At 42.6% G+C, this 20,094-nt stretch overlaps 1 protein-coding gene across 2 annotated transcripts; it reads left to right on the plus strand.

Annotated features, from left to right (window-relative positions):
* Window positions 1-2,590: 2,590 nt before the first annotated feature.
* ATMIN (ATM interactor) lies at window positions 2,591-17,071 on the plus strand. 2 transcript variants are annotated; one of them, XM_025860342.2, is made up of 4 exons: window positions 2,591-2,931; window positions 11,600-11,725; window positions 12,507-12,706; window positions 13,368-17,071. In XM_025860342.2, exons 1-4 carry the CDS (start codon window positions 2,602-2,604, stop codon window positions 15,178-15,180), a joined length of 2,469 nt encoding a protein of 822 aa, XP_025716127.1. In that variant the 5' UTR covers window positions 2,591-2,601; the 3' UTR covers window positions 15,181-17,071. The 2 variants fall into 2 exon arrangements, with proteins under 2 accessions (XP_025716127.1, XP_073738428.1); XM_073882327.1 differs by lacking the exon at window positions 2,591-2,931 and adding an exon at window positions 7,223-10,518.
* The last annotated feature ends 3,023 nt before the right edge of the window (window positions 17,072-20,094 follow it).

Consider the following 20,094-nt stretch of genomic DNA (forward strand, 5'->3'; position numbering starts at 1 on the left):
AGCAAACAAAAAGCAAGAAGGACAGAATAAAGCCAGAGATAAAACAGCCATGTAACAACAGACAGGTGCCTCCAGCTGCTAGAAGGTTGAACAATTAGAATGAAGTCAGCCAGTGGTCAAAGCAGAGATGAAGACACCAATTTGTGAATGAAGATATTTAAAAACTGGTACATTGGCTACTTTTGATGAAAATCAAAAACAGGCTTAATATACAGATATGTAAATACCATCAGAGAAGCAGGGCTGAACAATGCTTTATAATGTAATGGTAATGTCTACAGATTACAGAAACGTGAAATATATGTTTTTAGATATAATTAGCAAATGGCATAGACACTTCCATTATCTCACAGCGAGGCCCTGAGTCTGCAGGGGCTCAATAATGCTAATTTCCTTGAAGACATAGACGTGGTATCGAGCATCTGTCCCTCTGTGCGCGCATGTGGTAGGCACTTTTGCTCGGTGCCTGAATGCCTCTGTTAGGTCTGGACAGAGGCCCTGCAGGTCCCCAGATGGATTCTAACAGGCTCACAGCCCTCCTGGGTGCTTGGCAGTGATGTGCAATCAGAGCCTGAGCAAGGAAGACACTAATCATATTATCCAGCCTATAGTGGAATCACTTGAGGTTGTACCCTACGGCCCTCCCAGACAGAGGCACCTACTTAAGGAAATGAGAGTACATGGAACTCTTTATCTCTTTTGTACTTGATGTTCAGTCGGCCCTCAGTTCTTCTTTAGGAGGAATTATTCTTTAAATAGGTATAATTTGGTGTATTCCATGGAGGAAGTGAGTTCAGTTTCTTCCTATGTCGCTGTCTTGCACTGGAACTTCTATTACGTACTTGATGATCCAGAGACATACTGCATTCAGATGCCGTCTTGGCAACAGATGGATCAATAAGTGCAGACCCAAGGACCTCTACAGCCAAAGGAATTTATTGTACATTAGGTAGGGTCTCCAAAAATGATTAGCTAACATTTATGGAGTACGTACTATGTCAGTGCTAAGTATTTTATGTGCATTATCGTATTTTCACAATCCTGTAACACAGGCAGCATTACTAGTCTATTTCTACTCCAGTGAATACCGAAGCCACGCTAGTAGGTGGCTGAGCCCACATTGACCCCAGGCAGTCAGATTCCAGAGCCTGTATTCTTAGACACCATGCCAAAAGAAACAATAGCCTGTAGATGCTATCCCCCACACACATAGTTGTAGGGTTTGTTTGTTTGTCCCACAGTACTTTTAAAATCAGAATTAGCTTCTGTGATGGGCAGAATAATGCCCCTTACTCAAAGATGTCCACATCCTAACCCCTGGAATCTGTAAATACATTACCTTACAAGGCCAAGGGGCTTTGCAAAGGGGAGATTATCCTGGACTACCTGAATGGAGCCACTGTAATCACAATGATCTTCAAAAGTGGAACAGGGGGAAAAAAAAGTGGAACAGGAATAGGAGAGAGCGGAGGGAGAAGAAGTCCGTAATGGGATGAAGACTCAACTCACCATTACTGACTTTGAGAAATTGGAAAAGGCAAGTAAGCAAGATTCTTCTGTAGAGCCTCCAGAAGAAATGCAGCCCTGCCCACGCTTTTATCTTAGCCTAGTACTTGTGTCAGACCTCTGACACAATCTGTATTGTTTTAAGCCAAGATTGTGGTAATTTGTAACTGCAGCAAAAGAAAACTAGTACAGCTGCTGATATATAAGTTGGAAGTTTTCACATAAAAACCTTGAAAAATAAATCTAACGATACCAAAGATGAGTAGCAGCTGCCCCCCTTTAAACAAAGGATAGATTTTCCATTTCACTACAATCCTCACTTCTCCCTTTTGTCTACACCTGGCCTCCTCTGCTCATTTACTTGGTCTAGCTAGTCCTTCTAACTACTTAGGTTTTGGAACCCTGCCCTGAGTCATACTGTCCCCTAAATAGTAATTGGATTTCAGCAGTTAAGAGACAGGCAAAAACAAAAAAGGCAAAACAAAAAAGATGCAGGCAAGTAAATCCAGCAGCCTCCCTTAAAATGATTAACACAATCACAGCAACTCATTCGTTTGTACAATGCAACCTAGGGCTAGTTTCTTCTCTGCAAAATGAGGGAAAACTTATAGTACGTACCCGCTACACTTGTTTTGAGGACAAAATGAGATAGGAAATGAAAAGTGCTTTCCCCAATGTCTAGCACTTGGTAGGCCCTCAATAAACAATAGATGTAATTAACATACTATTGCCTCTCCTGCTATTGAATATTTGGGTTGTTTCTAATCTTTGGGGAAATAAAGTTCCTGAACGTACTGCTTTTTGTTCTATCCAATTATTGCCCAAGGTTAAGGTTTGTGGGAAGATGAAGAATGCAATGCATTAGTGGGACCAATACCTTCGACCTGTCCGCAAGAACCCCCGTTAAGTTTTGTAACCCTCCTGCCTCACCCGGCGGCGGCTTCCCGCGGACGCTCCTTCTATGGCCGGCAGGGGGCGCCGCGGCCGTCCCGGCCCCGCCGGATGCTAATGAGCCTGGAGGCCCCGCCCCCTGCCGGAAGTGGCTGCGGCGGGAGGCGGGGCCTACTCGCTCGGTCCTTCTGTCGTGCGGGAGCCATGGCGGCCTCTGAGGCGGCGGCGGCGGGGTCCGCGGCTCTGGCTTCGGGCGCCCCGACCGTCCCGACGGCCGCGAGGGGAGCCGCCGCCGCCGCCTCGGGCCCGTGGGGGCCCCCCGGACGGCTGAGGGGCAGCCGGCCGCGGCCCGCGGCGGCCAGGCAGCAGCCCGCGGCTCCGGCGCCTCCGGCCCGGGAGCTGATCCAGCCGTCGGTGAGCGAGCTGTCCCGGGCCGTGCGAACCAACATCCTGTGCACCGTGCGCGGCTGCGGCAAAATTCTGCCCAACAGCCCGGCGCTCAACATGCACCTGGTCAAGAGCCACCGCCTGCAGGTGAGCCCGCCGCGGAACGGCTGCTCCCCGGGCCTGGGGCTCGGGCGCGGGCTGGGGCATGCGGGGCGGCGCGGCCGGGATTGCGCCGTGTGTGTGCAGCCACGCCGGCCGGCGTCCAACCACAAAACGGGCCAAACCGGCCGGGGAGTCCCGGCGGGGCAGAGTGGGAGCTAGCGCGCAGGAACGCGCAGTAGGAAAACACTGTGTCATGCCACTCGGCTGTGGGGCTCGGACGAGCCGGGACTGCTGGCCTCCGGCTTCGCGGCCCGGGCGTTCGACACATGGACCTTGGGAGTTCCAGCAACTTCGTGAGGTCCGTTTCCTCCTCCCCCTCAACGCTACTGATGAGAAGCCGATTGCGCAGCCGGACTAGAGCTGGGATTTAAACCTGGTCTCTGCTTCTAAAGCCCGAGTGCTTTCCGCCACACCCACAATACCTCCTTGAGGCCTTTAGGTCCTGCCCGGTTTTTAAAGGGGAGCTGCAAATGTGCCTCGAAGCACCTTCAGTTACACGTTTTCACAGTATTGATAGACTCGGGTTTGCTCGGGAAGGAGACGTACGGGAAATTTCTCCTGCAGGTCTTCTTTCAAAAGGCCACCCGTATGTTAACATGACAACGGTGTGAACATCCCTTCCACCCTCTGTAAAACGGGGCAGTGATTTTTTAACTTTTCGTGGACATCTGTGGAAAGCTCCCTGAAAATCCGATGTCCGGCCCCACCTTAGAGCTGTTAAGTTACAATTTCCCAGGCATTACGGTAGGAAGTTTCCTTCCACCGCTTCTTGCTCCTCGCTCAGTCAACAGTGACAGAATTCCAAAGCATGATACTCAGAGCAGTTTTGTGAATGTAGCTTTTGATGGTCTGAACTGATTCAGGACTAAGGGTGAATTACCTAGCATGTTGCATGTTCTGTCTGCCCTTCAGGTAGGTCCTCCTTGGAGACTTCCTTAGAATCAGGCTTCTGATAAGAATTTAATTTACCAGGAGGTTCGAGGGCATAGTAGGGCAGACATGTTGCCCAGGAGAGGGAATCCCCTTCGCGCCCCAGCTGAACAGACGCAAGGTCGTTCCTGTGAAGATTAGGGAGGCCAGTCCGGAAATGTGCTGAGGAGGACCCGCCAGGTGGGGCTGCACTTTTCCTCAGAACAGATTCCGTTTCTTCCAGGACCCAAGTGCGGTAACTCTTCAGTGGTCTTTGGGAACGAATGGTCTTCGATCTTGTGTTTTCTCTGTCATACTAAATTTTAACGAAATCCTTCCTTTTCCTTATATTTTAATTTCAGTGGGTGAACTAGGTGGTTTGTAGGAATTCTACGCCCCTTGGTTCTCTCAGCTCGTCTACAACGGCCATCACCCTCTTTTAGTATCATGTCCTCACTGAGAAACAGCCAGGACACTCTACGTCTCTGAGCACAAGAGAGGCTGCCAGTCTGACCAGGACTGTATGGGCCCAGAGATCACTCTAACAAGCGCTTTTTAACAGGTTTATGGTCCTTTTCTCTGGAATTGCGATCTGCAGCGCGCTCGCTCCCAAGACTTTGTGAAGCATCTGTTAAGCACAAAGATACCATTTACTCTTCAGGACTAGTGTGATAGCATACAATAGGTTTATTTCTAATGATGTTCTTAAAATATGTTAAGTTTACGAATATCTGAAGATACCCATACATATATACAAAGTATACAGACACATGCAGTATACAGGGCACATACAAAATATAAAATATAATAGGCTTAAGAAGGAGGAGTAGTTGAAGCAAACACAAATTGATAATCAGATCTTTACTGGACTTTTCAAAGCAGCAGTATCCTCCCCCGCTTAGAACCTGTGTGAAGTCATTCTCCCATTCCTAAGCTGGTTTTCAGATACTGATCTCTTGTCTGAAGACAGCACAGTGCACTCAAGATCCCTTTCTGAACTAAAGGTGCTGAAGGGAAAAGTGGACTGTCCTGATTTTCCTTCATAGAGCACTAGGGAGACCTGTGTCAGGAGGAATTAAAGAAATCTCACCCAGAACCATCATTGCTTTTGGTTTTTTTTCCTGTCAAAGAGGTTCACTTTCCTGCCTTGCTGTGGCTTTCTAACCACAGCCAGCACCCAGCCACCCCTGAGCATCTGCTGTATTAGAGGAAAGGGGTACATTTCCTTTCGCGAGCATGACCTCTGTGACAAAATAGCCGTACCAGTGTGGTGAATCTCTACTCTCCGTCTGCATTCTGAGGAGAAGGCCCTTGAGTTCAAACATTACTCGTGACACTTGTTTTCAAAGTATTAGAAGGAGTGAGGGAGAAGGAGGAGGCCTGGGGACCAGAGCTGACTGGGAGCTCCTTGTGGTTTTGAAAGCTGTTTGGAGAGAATCCAGTATCAATCGAGTGCCTGCCTACTTTCTGCCCTGAAGGTGGTCTGAGTATAGCTGCTTGGCAGATTTGCATAATATTCAGTGGGAATTTTTCCTACTGGTTCTCTTGGTTACAGCTACTTGCAAATTTTTATAGTTTCTTTCCTAGTTTTTATTTTTTCTAGGTTATGATAATCTTTTATCCCCTTCCCCATTAGTTGCTATATGGTCCTTATTTTATTCTAGACTTTCTTCACAAGGTACCCTGCCCACAAACAAATACTCCCTTCTTGATGTAAATAATTAACAAACCCTTCTAAAGGATGGTGGGTAAGAATGGGGATTAAATTGTAGGGTGTAAGGACATGCAGCCATTTGGTTTTATATAGGTTCTTATATTTCATCTCCTGTTAGGAAATTGGAAATGCCCTGTCTAGCCTTGCCTGCAGGGGGATCCCTGGGGAAATGAAAGCTGGGGATTTAAGAGAAAGGAAGAGTAAGAGTAAATGGATATTTCTCAGAGATTCTTTTATTCCTTATTTGAAAGCAGTGAAGGGGACAGGAGGGCCCTTAAAGAACCTCTTAACCCAGCAGCATTTATGTTTTTAAAACCTGGCTTAAAGGATTTTGTATTATGTTTGGTCCCGGGTTTGCTTTTAATGATTAGCAAGGAAGTTGTTTTGTTGTTGTTGTTGTTGTTTAAGAAAAAAAAAAAAAAAAAGGGATGCCTGGGGGAGCTCAGTCAGTTAAGCGTCTGCCTTCGGCTCAGGTCATGATCCCACGGTCCTGGGATCGAGTCCCGCATCGGGCTCCTTGCTCAGCAGGGAGTCTGCTTCTCCCTCTTCTGCTCCTCTTGCTTGTGCTCTTTCTCGCTATGTCAAATAAATAAATAAAATCTTAAAAAAAAAAAGGAAAAGAAAGGTTCCAAGTCATTCTATAGGCCATATTGTACAAAGACCTCCAAGTTTAAATTTACAATAAGAAGACAACAGAGCGAACTGGTTTTCTTCTTGGATGCTTTCTGTGAAGGCAGTCAGGTGCTGGTGTAGTTATAATGCCTTTTTTTCACCCCCACTATTCTTAAAATCCTTTCCTTTTACCCTTTCTCCTTAAAGTGTGTCCTTACTCCTGTTTTTCTCTTCTTCTGTATACTTTACTTTTTTCCATCTTGTTTTTTTTATTGTTTCCTCTCACAGATTTTTTTTTCCAAATTCTTTTACTTAAAATGTTTCATAAATATTTTTGAAATGTGTTTTACTTTAAAATGTTTTGTATGTAACAGGTACCCAAAAAAGGAATGCAAAACATGAAGTATTTTTTGCGTTATCTTTTTAGTCATGCATACAAAAGATAAAGTACAAAAAGTCTGATGAATTTTGTTTTTGAGCAGATATATAGGATGCCAGAATAGAACGTGACTTTCTCACTGTGGCTCATGTGGTATTGTGCCATCCCCGTTTCTTATCTCCCCCACCCTCATCTCAGCCAAGTCCTATGTTTTGAGTTTGTTGTCTCAGGACAGGAAGGCCCTGGAACTGGGACGGGGAGATGGTGATGGGGAGGGTGAGGAGTTGGCCCTCAGAAAGCAGGAAAGTGAACACTCTCAGGTTGGTGCCATGCCTATAATAAAGGCCACAGGGGGGTTGTTGATGTCCTTTACAGCTGTCTTTAGTGGTTCATCCTGGTGCATGATACAGTTTTGGCTTTAATGGCTACATGAACATGTTCAGTATAATGCTCCCAGGTTTTTTTTTGAACATTTATTCTGTCCAGACATTCCCAAATGCAAGAGAAGATACAAATACATTCCTCTCCTTGAAAACGTTTGGGGGATTTTAAGTAGTTCCATTAGACAAAACGGGTAAGTAACAGAAGAGAAAGACAATTCAAAGCTATATATATATATATATATATATATATAGTGAGGGACTTGAATGTCTCAAGCTAGAGAAATTTGGACTCGAGTAGATTTGGGGTGCCACTAAAAATGTTTGAGTGAGGCAATGACATGATGAGAGCTATACTTTAGAAAAAGGAATCTGGCAAAGTGAATGAAAAAGAGATTGAAGTTATAGAAATGAGTTAAGAGGTTAATGATAAAAGTCCAGAGTCAGGATGACTTGAACTAATGATGTAACAGTGAAAAAGGAAAGCTGAGGGAGGTGGTAGAAGACACAAAGAGAAGTGAATAATTGCCAAAACTCAGAAGCTAGCAAGATGTTCACCAGTAGGTGAATGGATAGATGAACTGTGGTACCTCCAGAGAATGGCATATTACTCAGCACTAAAAAGAAATGAGCTCTCGAGCCATGAAATGACATGGAGGAAATTTAGGTCAGGTGGATACTCAATCAAAGAAGCCAATCTGAAAAGGGTACATACTGTATCATTCCAACTATATGACATTCTGGAAAAGGCAAAAAAGATTAGTGGTTGCCAGGGTGAGTTTAAGGGAAAGAATGTTAGGAATAGGTGTAGCACAGAGGATTTTTAGGGCAGTGAAAATACTGTGTGATAGTATAACAGTGGATATGTGTCATTACACATTTGTCAAAAGCCATAGAATGTACAACAGCAACAATGAACTCTAATATAAGACTTTTGGTTATAATGATGTGCCAGTGTGGGTTCCTTGATTGTAACAAATGTACCACTCTGGTGGGGGATAATTGTTAATAGTGGAACAGGCTGTTCATGTTTGGGGAGGGAGAGATAATGTGAGAACTCTCGGTGCTTTCTACTTAATTATGCTGTGAACCTAAAACATCTCCAAAAAAAAAAAAATGCATTAACTTTTAAAAAGTGAAGTGAACGGGTATTTGAGAACATGATTGGGAGTTTAAAAAGGGATAATAAAAGGCATGCTAGGGCACCTGGGTGGCTCAGTTGGTTAAGTGTCTGCCTTTGGCTCAGGTCGTGATCCCGGGGTCCTGGGGTCAAGTCCCACATCTGGCTCCCTGCTCTGCAGGGAGCTTGCATCTCCCTCTGCCTCTCTTTCTCTCATGAATAAATAAAATCTTTAAAAATAAATAAAAATTAAAAAATAAATAAAAGGCATGCTAAGCAGAGTTGAGAGGGTATTAGAAGTGAGCATGAATTTTGTAGTGACCTTGTAGGAATTTTGTGGAACATTTGAACAGAAGGGGCCATCTCCCTGGCATATCACTAAGAGGAATTTGATAATTATTCGGTGAATGAAGTGATTTCTGAGTCTTCCTTAATATTCTCCCCACATTTCGTTTTCTCTTGCTGATAACACTAGATGGAAAAATAATAAGTTAACTGAAAGTATTTCATTAAAAAACGAACAAACGCTAGATGAATTGGTGAATAGGATGAGTTTGGTGATAAGAGACCACGTCACTTGTCATTAAAGCTAGCAGCTGCCAGTGTTTTAACAGAAGAGCCTTTCAGTCCGACTTCCACAAGGACAGTATTTAATGTAAAGTACTGGTTTAGATTAGATCATTGGCATAAAGTTGGTTGGCAAAAAGCAAAAGAAGAAACAAAACTCTCCAAAGAAAATAAGTCAGCAATAATAACTGAGTGATTATGTGATAAGCACTGTTCCAAACTCTATACATTATTGACTAAATCCCCACAACAGCCCTAAAATAGATCCTGTTTTGCCTACTTTATAGATAAGGAAACCAAGATACTTCACAAGAAAGTGGCAAGGTAGAGAATTCAAACTATGCCAGTCCACATTCCAGAACCCAAGGATTTAACCACTATACGAGAGGTTCGAAAGCTAGACTGTACTTTGGGATCATCTGGGGAGATTTAACAACCAAATATGGATCCCTAGTCCCCACCCCAAACTAATGATATCAAAATACCTGGAGTTGAAACCAGACAGAGATTTTAAGTGTCTCATGTGATTTTTCACAGGCCCCAGGGCTGAAAACCACTACTCTATGCAGGACTGCCTTTCAAAAAAATGCTCTACATTTAGCAGGCAATTGCTCTCTTCTTTAAGCATTAAGATAATACCAAGAGGTGTACAAAATAGTTTCTGCCCTTACGAAATTTAGTTGGAGAGACAGGAACTCTAGAAAAAAATGATAATATTTAAAATAGCTTAAGTTTTATTTTCTTGGAATTCAAACAGGAAATAGATCTCTACATCTGGATGGTGGTAAGCAGAACAAGGGAGTGTTTATTGAGAATATGATCTGGGCTCGCTTTATGCTAATCCAATACAAGATAATCCTGAGAGTTACCTGTTGTATCTGTCTCAGAAATGAATAAACTGGCTCAGAGAAGTTAAGGCCACACCCCTAATTGGTGGTAGAAGTGGTGTATAGGTCTTTCAGTGCCAAGTGCTTCTTCCACCATCACAGTCTGCCGTAAGAGAACCAGAAGAATGTAGGACAAATTGAGCCTTAATAGATGGTGCAACTGGAAGTGGGAAGAATGTGAGGCTGAGTAGGGTGGTGTATGAAAAGGGAACAGAAAGAGATACGGTTATAATGGGAGATTGGAGGCATAACACACTGATAAGTGATACATACAAATAAGTTTTCAGAATGTCAAATTTGGTAGAACATTAGAAGAGGAAGGAAAATTATGTAAGAGACCATTTAAATAACCCAAATGAATATGAATATCTAAACAGTATAGTGCAGTAGGATTGTAAAAGGATAGACCAGTGTGGAAGACATGGAGGACTAATTGAGTTTGATATGGAAAGATAAATTGTGCTGTGTAAAAATAAAACAAGAACAGCTTCTTTTCCCCTCCACGAATGGACACAGACTCAACAAGATCAACATGTTCCTCTTGAGATCCACTGGGAAGGAGTCTTAGCCACATGACCATTCATTTCTCACTTCTCCAGAAACATTAATGGTAGAGAAGGAAGTGGACATGTTCCAACAGTAATGAATCCTTTCTCATCAGAACACGAGATGACCAAAATACCTAAGTGCTGCAGCAGCAGCTGTGGCCTGCATGAACAGGGACTTCTACTCCCTCCACTTTGACCTCAGTCTGTACTTTCTAATTGATTACATTCTTCTTTCCAGCTTATCTCTTGACTCAGGCAAAAGACCCAGGGGCAAAGCATCCCTTGATGAGGACCCAAAACTATTCCCTCAAGCAACAGGGACTGCCTTTACACCAGCAAGAGAGCGACTGACCTGACCTTTACTGCCTGCCTGCACGTACCCACCAACCTTTATCCCACATTTTCCTTACGTAAACCTGAAAGTATTTTCAGCACTTTGGAGACAGTCTTTGAGATGTGAGTCCACTGTCTTCATGGTGCTGGACTCACTGAAATAAATCCCTTTCTTGTTTCCCCGCCACTTGTCTCACTGCCTTTGTGTCAGCGGTGAGTGGCCAAACTTGGTCTGTTTTGGGACCCCCGGAGCCAGGTGCTCTTTTACCCTTGAGCCCTGGTTACATGAGTACATGTCCTGTTGTTCCCAGTGACCTGTCGAGAGGTCTATCCCCACCCCCCAACCCCCGTCACCGCCACTACCTTCCTTTAGGGCCAGACAGGAATTACACCGGAGGTCATAGATGTCTCACACCTGCAGTATGTGAACTCATCAAGGGCACCAAAACTGCAAGCTAAATTAAGTCACCAGTTACTTTAAACTCCCAGCCAAAAATTCAGTCACATACTTAATAACAAAGGATGATGAGGATTATATGAGTTAGTATATATAAATGCCTGACACAGTAATAAAAGCTATATAAGTACTGGTTACTCTAATGATTATTAAATTTCAAACCTAGCATGGTGACTATATTCAAGTTCCTGTATAAAAAGTTGTGTCGACTAGCTTCAGCTACTTTAGGGGTTTAAGGATCAGAGAAGGTCATGATGCTAGGAGGAAGGCCTAGACCATAGTCAAAGGAGGTTTTTTTCAGGGAGGGTGGGATGAAAGGGAAGGGAAGAATTAGGGTGGTACCAAAATCTTGAACCTGAGAAACTGTGAGTATACCACTTACAAACAGAGAAAGCTGGCTTTGAGGTCAGAGATTTTAAGTTTAGAAGGAGGAGTTTTAAAGGAATGTATAGATTTTTTAGCAACATGGGGGTTTTTTTGTTTTGAAAAATTTTTACAGATTTATTGAGATATAATTTAGCTCACCATAACATTTACCCATGTCAAGTGGATAATTTAATTATTTAGTAGAGTCACATAGTTGTGCCACCAGTACCACAATCTAATTTTAGAACATTTTTATCTCCCTTAAAAGATCCCTTGTGCCCATCTTTAGTCATTCCTTGTTTCTGGTCCCAGCCAGTTCCATTGGGTTTTTGTTTGTTTATTTGTTTTTTAATAATTATTAAGTAATTTTTTCTTTTGCAGGATGGCATAGTAAATCCAACAATAAGAAAAGATTTGAAAACTGTACCGAAATTCTACTGTTGTCCAATTGAAGGATGCCCTAGAGGCCCTGACAGACCATTTTCTCAATTTTCTCTCGTAAAACAGGTATTTTATTTGTCTTAAGTATACTTCTCTGAGGATGAAATGCAGGTGATATAAACCTAACGTGCATTCTGTCACTCACCAAACATAACTGGAGAACTCTCCAAGAAAGCTGCCTGTGAGAATAGCCACCGAGGAGTCTCCCTGTTGGGGAAGACATGAATGGAGTGTAACGAAGTGAAGGAGACGTGGCTTGTTCTGGAGGAGGAGATGTCCACAAGAGGGTTTAGAGAGAAAGACAAGAAGACCGGTTCAGCAGCAAATGAGAAATGTGTACTCCACATCTCTTGCATGACTCTGTGTGCCTCCAAGGCCAGAGGAGCAAAGCACAAAGGAAAAGTTCTCCTAAGGAAGCATGAAGCTGCCGAAGTCAGGAAGAGTTCCAGAAGTAGCTGCCTGAGGAGGAGGGAGGGTCCCAGTGAGTGGGGAAAGAGGTCACATAGGACTGGCAGAGACCAACAGCTGAAGCACTTCCCAGAGGGTTGGCTGGAGGGGTCCTGAGAAAAGCAGGGAGGACTTTTTCCTGCCTGCAGCACTCATTTATAAAACCTAAATGGCGGGTACTATGAATTGCTTCCAAAGAGGGTCTTCACTTTTCCCAAAGCAGCAGAGACAGGGAGAAGGGGCATGTGATAAACTGCAGTTTGCCTGCTTTTCCTTCTTTTGATGTAGACTGCTCTAGTTTGTCATGCGAACTCATTGTTAATGCAGGTACGGGGCTGGTTTTTGAAATGTTTTGAGCAGATGCGGTTTTCCACTTTCGTCCCTTCTGTGTTCTTCCTAGCACTTTATGAAGATGCATGCTGAAAAGAAGCATAAGTGCAGTAAGTGCAGCAATTCCTACGGCACGGAGTGGGACTTGAAAAGGCATGCCGAGGACTGCGGCAAGACCTTCCAGTGCACGTGCGGCTGTCCCTATGCCAGCAGAACTGCGTTACAGTCCCACGTCTACCGCACTGGCCATGAGATCCCGGCAGAGCACAGGTAAAGGGGAAGAAACGGTGGCCCAGGAGTCCGTTGGTGTGGGAAGAATTTCAAATGAAACTTCTGGAAAGCCGTTAGTGCAGAGAGAAAGGAGGAATAACGGAGAAAAAAACATGACGTGGAGGAGGGGAGCTTTCGGAAAAGCGAGCAGTACTAGCAAATGATCCACATCTGTCTAACTCAGTTGTTCTTCCTTATTTCTTCCCAATTGAAAATCCCAGCTTCCAGCATTTTCCATCAAAGGGATGTTAGATTGTTGAAGAGTTAAGTTTTATCGTGAAACTGTACCTCATCTTAAAAAGGTCAAATTTATATTTGGAGTAATAGCTTCCTACTTTAGGAACGGTAAAAGTTGCATTAAATAATCTGTTCGCTTCCTCGTGCTTACAGAGCTGAGTGCTAGAGTACTTAGAGGTATGCCCCCAAAAAAGATGTGCTTCCTCCTTACCTACTCGCATGTTCCTGCACTTCTCCCCACCATATAGTAGGCCCAGTTCTCAGAGAGGCACAGAAGGATCGATCTCTCCTCACCTGGTGGAGTCTGACCTCTGCTCTAGGTATGGGGAGCAGCATTTGTAAGTAATTGAAGAGACCGCACCAGGGTTGAAGAAAGCTGCAGCCTAAACTCGTTTTTCTCTTTTTACTCTGTCCTTGGTTTCAGGGATCCACCTCGTAAGAAAAGGAAAATGGAGAGCTGCCTGCCCAGCCAGAAGTTGTCCAGTAAGCCCACTGAGTCCTTGAGCACCCAACCAGTTCCAAGATCAGACACTCAAGAACTGGAAACTTCAGATATAAAGCTGGTCGCTTCTTTTGAAGACTCTTGCAGCTCTAATGCTGGAAAGCAGACTCTTACAACACCTCCGAGATACCCTCAGAAGTTGCTTTTACCCAAGCCCAAAGTGGCTGTGGTGAAACTTCCTGTTATGCAGTTTTCTCCCATGCCTGTCTTTGTGCCTACAGCCGACTCCTCCGCCCAGCCTGTGGTGTTGGGTGTCGATCATCAGGGTTCTGCCCCGGGCGCTGTGCACATACTGCCCTTGTCAATCGGAACCCTGATCCTCGGCCTAGATTCAGAGGCTGGCTGTCTTAAGGAAAGTCTCCCTCTTTCAAAAATTGTAAGTCCTGTTGCTATGGAACCAGTTAGTACAGGTGTTCAAGTGAACTTGGGGAAGAGCCTGTCTAATCCTTTACAAGAACTAGGGAACACATACCAGAAGAACAGCATTTCTTCAATCAACGTACAGACAGACCTGTCTTACACCACACAACACTTCATACCTTCCACACAGTGGGCTGGGCCTGATTCCTCTGTATCGTCTTGTTCTCAAACAGATTTGACGTTTGGTTCTCAAGTCTCCCTTCCCATCAGTGTTCATACTCAAACATTTTTGCCCAGTTCTAAGGTGACCTCATCCATAGCTGCTCAGACTGATGCGTTTATAGATGCCTGTTACCAGTCAGGCGGGATCTCCAGAGAAACCCAGACCAGTGGAATGCAAGGTCTGACAGATGACCGAGTACAGATGGACCAGGCTGTTATGGGTGGAGACATTTTTGGGAGCGTCCATTCATCCTACGGTGTTTCTGCAGACAGCATTATAAGCAGCAGCTTAGTAGCAGAGACCGTCGCTCATGATTTGTTACCTCAGAACCACCCTAAGACTTTACATCAAGATCTTGAGAAATCTGCACCAATTATAAACTTCAGTGCACAGCACAGTATGCTTCCTTCACAGAACATGACAGATAACCAGACCCAAACTATAGACTTATTAAGCGATTTAGAAAACATCTTGTCAAGTAATCTGCCCAGTCAGACACTGGACAATCGTAGTCTTTTGTCTGACACGAATACGGGACCTGACCCCCAGCTCCCATCTGGCCCAACCCAGAATCCCGCAATCGATTTTGATATTGAAGAGTTTTTGTCCGCCTCAAATATCCAGACTCAAACTGAAGAGAGTGAGCTTAACACCATGACCACCGAGCCTGTCTTGGAATCACTGGACATAGAGACCCAAACGGACTTCTTCCTTGCAGATACATCTGCTCAGTCCTATAGTTGTAGGGGAAATTCTAATTTCTTAGGCCTTGAAATGTTTGACACGCAGACACAGACAGACTTAAACTTCTTTTTAGACAGTAGCCCCCACCTGCCTCTGGGAAGTATTCTGAAACACTCCAGCTTTTCCATGAGTACTGATTCATCTGACACAGAGACCCAAACTGAAGGAATGTCCAGTGCTAAAAACATACCTGCCGTAGAGAGCAAAGTTCAGTTGAACAGTACGGAAACACAGACCATGAATTCTGGCTTTGAAACCTTGGGGAGCTTGTTCTTCACCAGCAACGAAACTCAAACAGCCATGGATGACTTTCTTCTGGCTGATTTGGCCTGGAACACAATGGAATCTCAGTTCAGCTCTGTGGAAACCCAGACATGTGCGGAACTACACACGGTCTCCAACTTCTAAAAATGAAGTCCGAGCGTGCACCGGCGTTTATGATTTTCTTCTGGGTTTCGAAAATGGAGAGTGGGACAACAGTGTTAACACTATTGAATGTAGTTACTGATGCATTTACTTCAATTCTTGGAGGGTCTTTGCCTTTTGTACTTGTAAACATGAAATTTGTGTATAAATGTGAGTGTATTATAAAGTGTAAGATGTTGATCTAAAAATATTGTTTCTGTTGCCTACATTTGCCCTGTCACAGTGAGTCTTCCCATCTTAAAAACAAAAGTGTATTTCACACCTTTCAAGCCCATCTAGCAATTAGCCGAAGCCAAGCTTACCAGGTACTAGGGTACAGACTTTTCAGATCTTCAAAACATTTCAGTGGAAATGTGTCTTGCTTAACTTAAATTGCACCGACAATATTTGACAGTGTTTGTTAGAAATTCCTGTTTCCTAATAGTAAATCTAAAGAAATCGGATGCCACACATCAGATGTAAGCTCCAGCGCTTCAATGGCGTGGGACTCATGCTGCCTGCGGCTTCATCTGCTTTGACATCTCACTTTTTTCTCCCTTGATGACAAATGAGAACTACAGCTGTCTAGCTTTTGAGACCATCTTCATGTAGTCAATGCCATTCTTCCTCTACATGAACTATTGCTGATACCAACCCATGTGTACAGTACTTTTGTCACAAGACATGTTGCTGTAAAATTACTGCTTCAAGAAGTAGCGGCAAGCACTTAATGTAAATAGTCTGAGTAACCGTATGTCATTCCAGCCGTGGACACTCATACTGGAGTGTGCTCTGGGAACATCCCTCCTGCTCTCCCCAGTAGGCGAGGGTCATGCTCCCACAGCTGCTTCTCAAAGTGTACCCGTAGGCTGGATCTGAGTTTTGTCTCTCTACATGTTAAAAAAAAAAAAAGGGGGTGGGGAGAGAAAAGGACATCCCCACCTGCTAAATTTCAGTGTAAGTTGTTAGGGCAAGTGTGCAATCAACAATTATCCTAAAGTGAATCTTCTCATCCACTTCTCATCTTTTCCTTGAATAAGGAAAGACATTGGCCTAGCAAGGATGTTATTTGTGCCTTGAGGATAGCAAGTATAGAACAGATCCACCTAAAATAAGGTATTCTGCATTTTGTTGCTTTATTTGTTTAGATGGCAATACCAGTGTTCAAAAAAAGAGGTGAAGACCAGTTATTTCAGTAATCAAGAACATCCATGTTTTTAGATGGGAGCATGGTCATATGTGCTTTGGAGGTTTACTGTATTTAGGATTGTTGTCCAACTTTCAGTCAAGGAAAAATCGGTGCAACCTGTACATTTTCTAAGTTTATTAAGAAAAAGTTCCTTCTGTGGCACATGCTTATGCTGCTGAAGGCAAAATCCTCAAAATAAAACCTAAGGAGTGGACTAATAACCCCAAGTACATAGATGATGTTACTACTAATTCCTATCACGTAGAAGAATAGTTGGTAGTGAATAAATAACATATCCTGGAGAGATGAACCCAACCTGGTACATAAGGGTTTGCTTTGGTCACAGTGGCCTATGACTATGGGTTTCAAAACAAACATAAAGCCTTAACTTAGAATTTCATTGTTTTAGAATTGTCACTGCCTTAATGTTCAAACATTGATTTCAGTTCTCCCAGTAAAGGAGAAGTGCATGTTTGTTTATGGCTTTTTTGTAAATATAAATGCAGTGATCTTTGGCTTTAAAAAAATTTGTTTCTGTGAAAATGTTTGATAATCCAGCCAATAGAGTTATTTACAGAACAGTTGAGCATGTCATAGTTCTTCATGTACAAGAACTGTTCCCTCTCAAAACCTTAGTTACCTGAATTGTCCTAAGATTATTCGTAAAAACTGAAATTCAGTGATTAAAGAGAAGTGAGAATTCTACCTTTTTTTGTGAATTCTTTGACATAATGTGACCTATTTTGTTGCCTTGACTTTTCACAAACCCGTCATCTTCTGGTAGTCACAGGATGGAATGGTTGTACCTAGTTATTTTCATTACTGTTTTACCTTTGTTCATGAAACTCTACTAATAATTTTCCTAGTAGAAGAAAATGAAAAGACACTCCATTACTAAATTTTGTACTTTGATGTGAAGTTTTTGATAAAAACTATTCACCTTACGGTTTTGAGTTTTTGAAGAATTTCAAAGGCAGTTACTCCAACTCATGCATTTGCCAAAGGTGACATGCATCATTTTATAATGGGGTCCCTTTTATCTTTGTAAATAATGTAATTCTAGCTTACGAGCAAAAATAAGAGGGGTTAGAATATGAGTAGTTCTTTGCTCAGTCACTAATTTGCAAAAAGTCCATCACTGTATTTCTGATTCCCTGATATAAAGAGGAAATAAAAACAAAATTTCTGTAGACTTACCTGAAAGATGCTCAGTAAGGTTTGAAGCTTCTTTTGATCAGAAGAAAATGTATCCATGTCAGTCTAGTTGTGAAGTTGTTTTATTAGTAGTGGCGAATGGACAGGGTGATACTTTGAAGTAATCCTTTATGGCCTCAGTTTTAGAAGGTTTACCTTAATTCCAGTCCAAACCTCCCCAAAACCTGCCATCTGATATTGACTCTAAGGAGCATTTACTCTGCTTTATTTCAAGCAGGGCTCCTCACTCGGGTCGTCGGAAGGCTCTTAAAAGAGAAAGAGAAACGTGTACCTTTGGGGATTTAGGGATGAAAGCTTTGAAGTCTCAAGTATTCACGCAGTTTAATTTTCCTTATATTTCACAACAGATGTGTGTGTTCACATCGGAGTGCGTTAAGTATCGCCAATCAGATTTGGCTCTGGGAGAGAGCATGTCTGTCTTCTGGCTTCATATTCCCAACATCTAAAAAACTGTTAAATGACATGGATTTTCATCTAGTTTCTTCATCAAGATGTTGGCTAGTATAATGTTGTTACTGCCGAGAAGGTAGTCAAGTAAATACGCTTGTGTTGCAGTGTTCCAATCCAAAGGGTTCTCTCAGTTGTGCCGTCAGTGTCGATTGACCCTGAGGTATTAGCTTACATATCAGGAGAGGTAGGCTAAAGATGAAGGGGATTCCCAGGTTGTCAGTGTTCTCAAACTAACAGCTGTGGCACTACATTTAATAACGTGTGTGTGAAAGGAGCAAATGCCCAAACCACGTGAATAAATTCAAGCATTGTCTGTAACACTGGAAGAGTACCAATATTACTTTCGACAAACTTCAGAAAAAAACTCCAAATTTTATACTGCCTTACTAATAACAAAATGCACACACTTGTAACTTTGTTCTAAGTCCACAAAGTCAAAATAGTGACCGTTGGCATAGCAGAAACTTACTGCCGAGGCCCTGCCACAGACTTTTGGTATGTGACTGTCAAGAAAGTTAATGTTAGGGGACAGAATGCTACAAAAAAGAAACAAAATAATTGTAAAAAATATTTGAGAAAATGAAATTTTTTTGAAAAAATATTTCTCCATGGTGACTTTGTTATTCTCAAAACTATATATGCCATTTCAATGTGAACAAAGCTTTGTTTTGTTTTGTTTTGTTTGTCATAAAGGCATGAGCTTCTTCGCCTGATATCTGTCAGTAAGACCTTGTTCCAAGCATGGCATCTTTTACTGTTTTTGCTTGCAGCTTTTTTACTCTTTGCTTTCTGGTGACCCATTGCTTTTTCCATATCCTTGTTTGGTTTTATGATTGCCTCTCAAACATGTTGCTGTTTAGGATTGAATTTGAAAGTCATCCCCTTCCTACTTTATCTTCTTTTCCTGTGCTGTAACGAGAAATTTAGTGACTTCAGAAAATGTAGAGCTTGTGCTGCAATAAAAACTTGGCAGAAGTCAAATGCATCTTAATTAATCACAAAGGGTATTTAACCTTCCGATGCACCGCGTTAACATCTCCCTATTTAAAGTGAGCTTTCAGAAATTAAGATTTTATAGTACATTTTTTTAAAGATTTATTTATTTACTTAGAGAGCGTGCGCTAGCGTGGGGGGAAGGAGGACACAGAGGGAGAGAGAGACAAGCAGACTCCGCTGAGCCCTACGCAAGGTTTGATCCCGGGACCCCGAGGTCATGACCCCAAGCCAAAATCAAGAGTCAGACACTGAACCACCCAGGCGCCCCTTAAAGTACACTTTTAAGAAACCATCCAAACTTAAGCCAACTATGCTTTCGGAATTATTTATATTGGCTTATTTCAGTTCATGGGAACAATTTTTTTTCAGCTGTATTTGAGAGTCTAGTGCTATTAATTGAAATTGCTGTCTATTCTTTTTTACCTTTTTGGCAAGATGTGTTCTATTTTAAAACCATTTAAATCACTGTTTTCTAACGAGATATGTGCCTAAATAGTAAGTCTTCAGATTTAATGTTCTCTAGCTACCATAATAAGGATCTCTCTGACTTTCCATTTTCCTGAAATTACATGAGAGAAATCAGTCATGAGGATTGAAACTAAACATTCATAGAGCCATGAACAGTATCAGAACTGGTGGTATGTATCCCGAATTAAATGTTTGATTTCTGGTTTCCTTCAGAATACATGCAGACTAAAATAAAATTGCTAACAGTCCTGTGGTACTAAAAATATGACTAGTTCATGGTATGTTTTCGAGTGAACAGTCATAAGCAGAGAAATTGTTTCATTTAAAAAAAAATACACAGGGAAGAAAGGTTTGTAGTTTGAGCTAAATCGGGAACAAGGACTATTTTCATATATATGTGTGATGTATCAATTTGCCAGTGGCTACTAAGGAGTGATATACACGGTCTTGGCCACCTCTTAATATTCACGTTGATTTGGCATAAGCAGTGAATGTTGAGAGTAAGGAATTCTGAACAATGCCATTACATGTAAATACATCAACTTAACATCATAGAATTTTCTTGAAAACCTTGCCAAAGCAATAATGCACACTCTCAA

The sequence above is a fragment of the Callorhinus ursinus genome, unplaced genomic scaffold (assembly GCF_003265705.2).
Source record: "Callorhinus ursinus isolate GAN/ISIS: 27379988/994484 unplaced genomic scaffold, GSC_fseal_2.0 scaffold46, whole genome shotgun sequence".
Taxonomy (NCBI): Eukaryota; Metazoa; Chordata; class Mammalia; order Carnivora; family Otariidae; genus Callorhinus; species Callorhinus ursinus.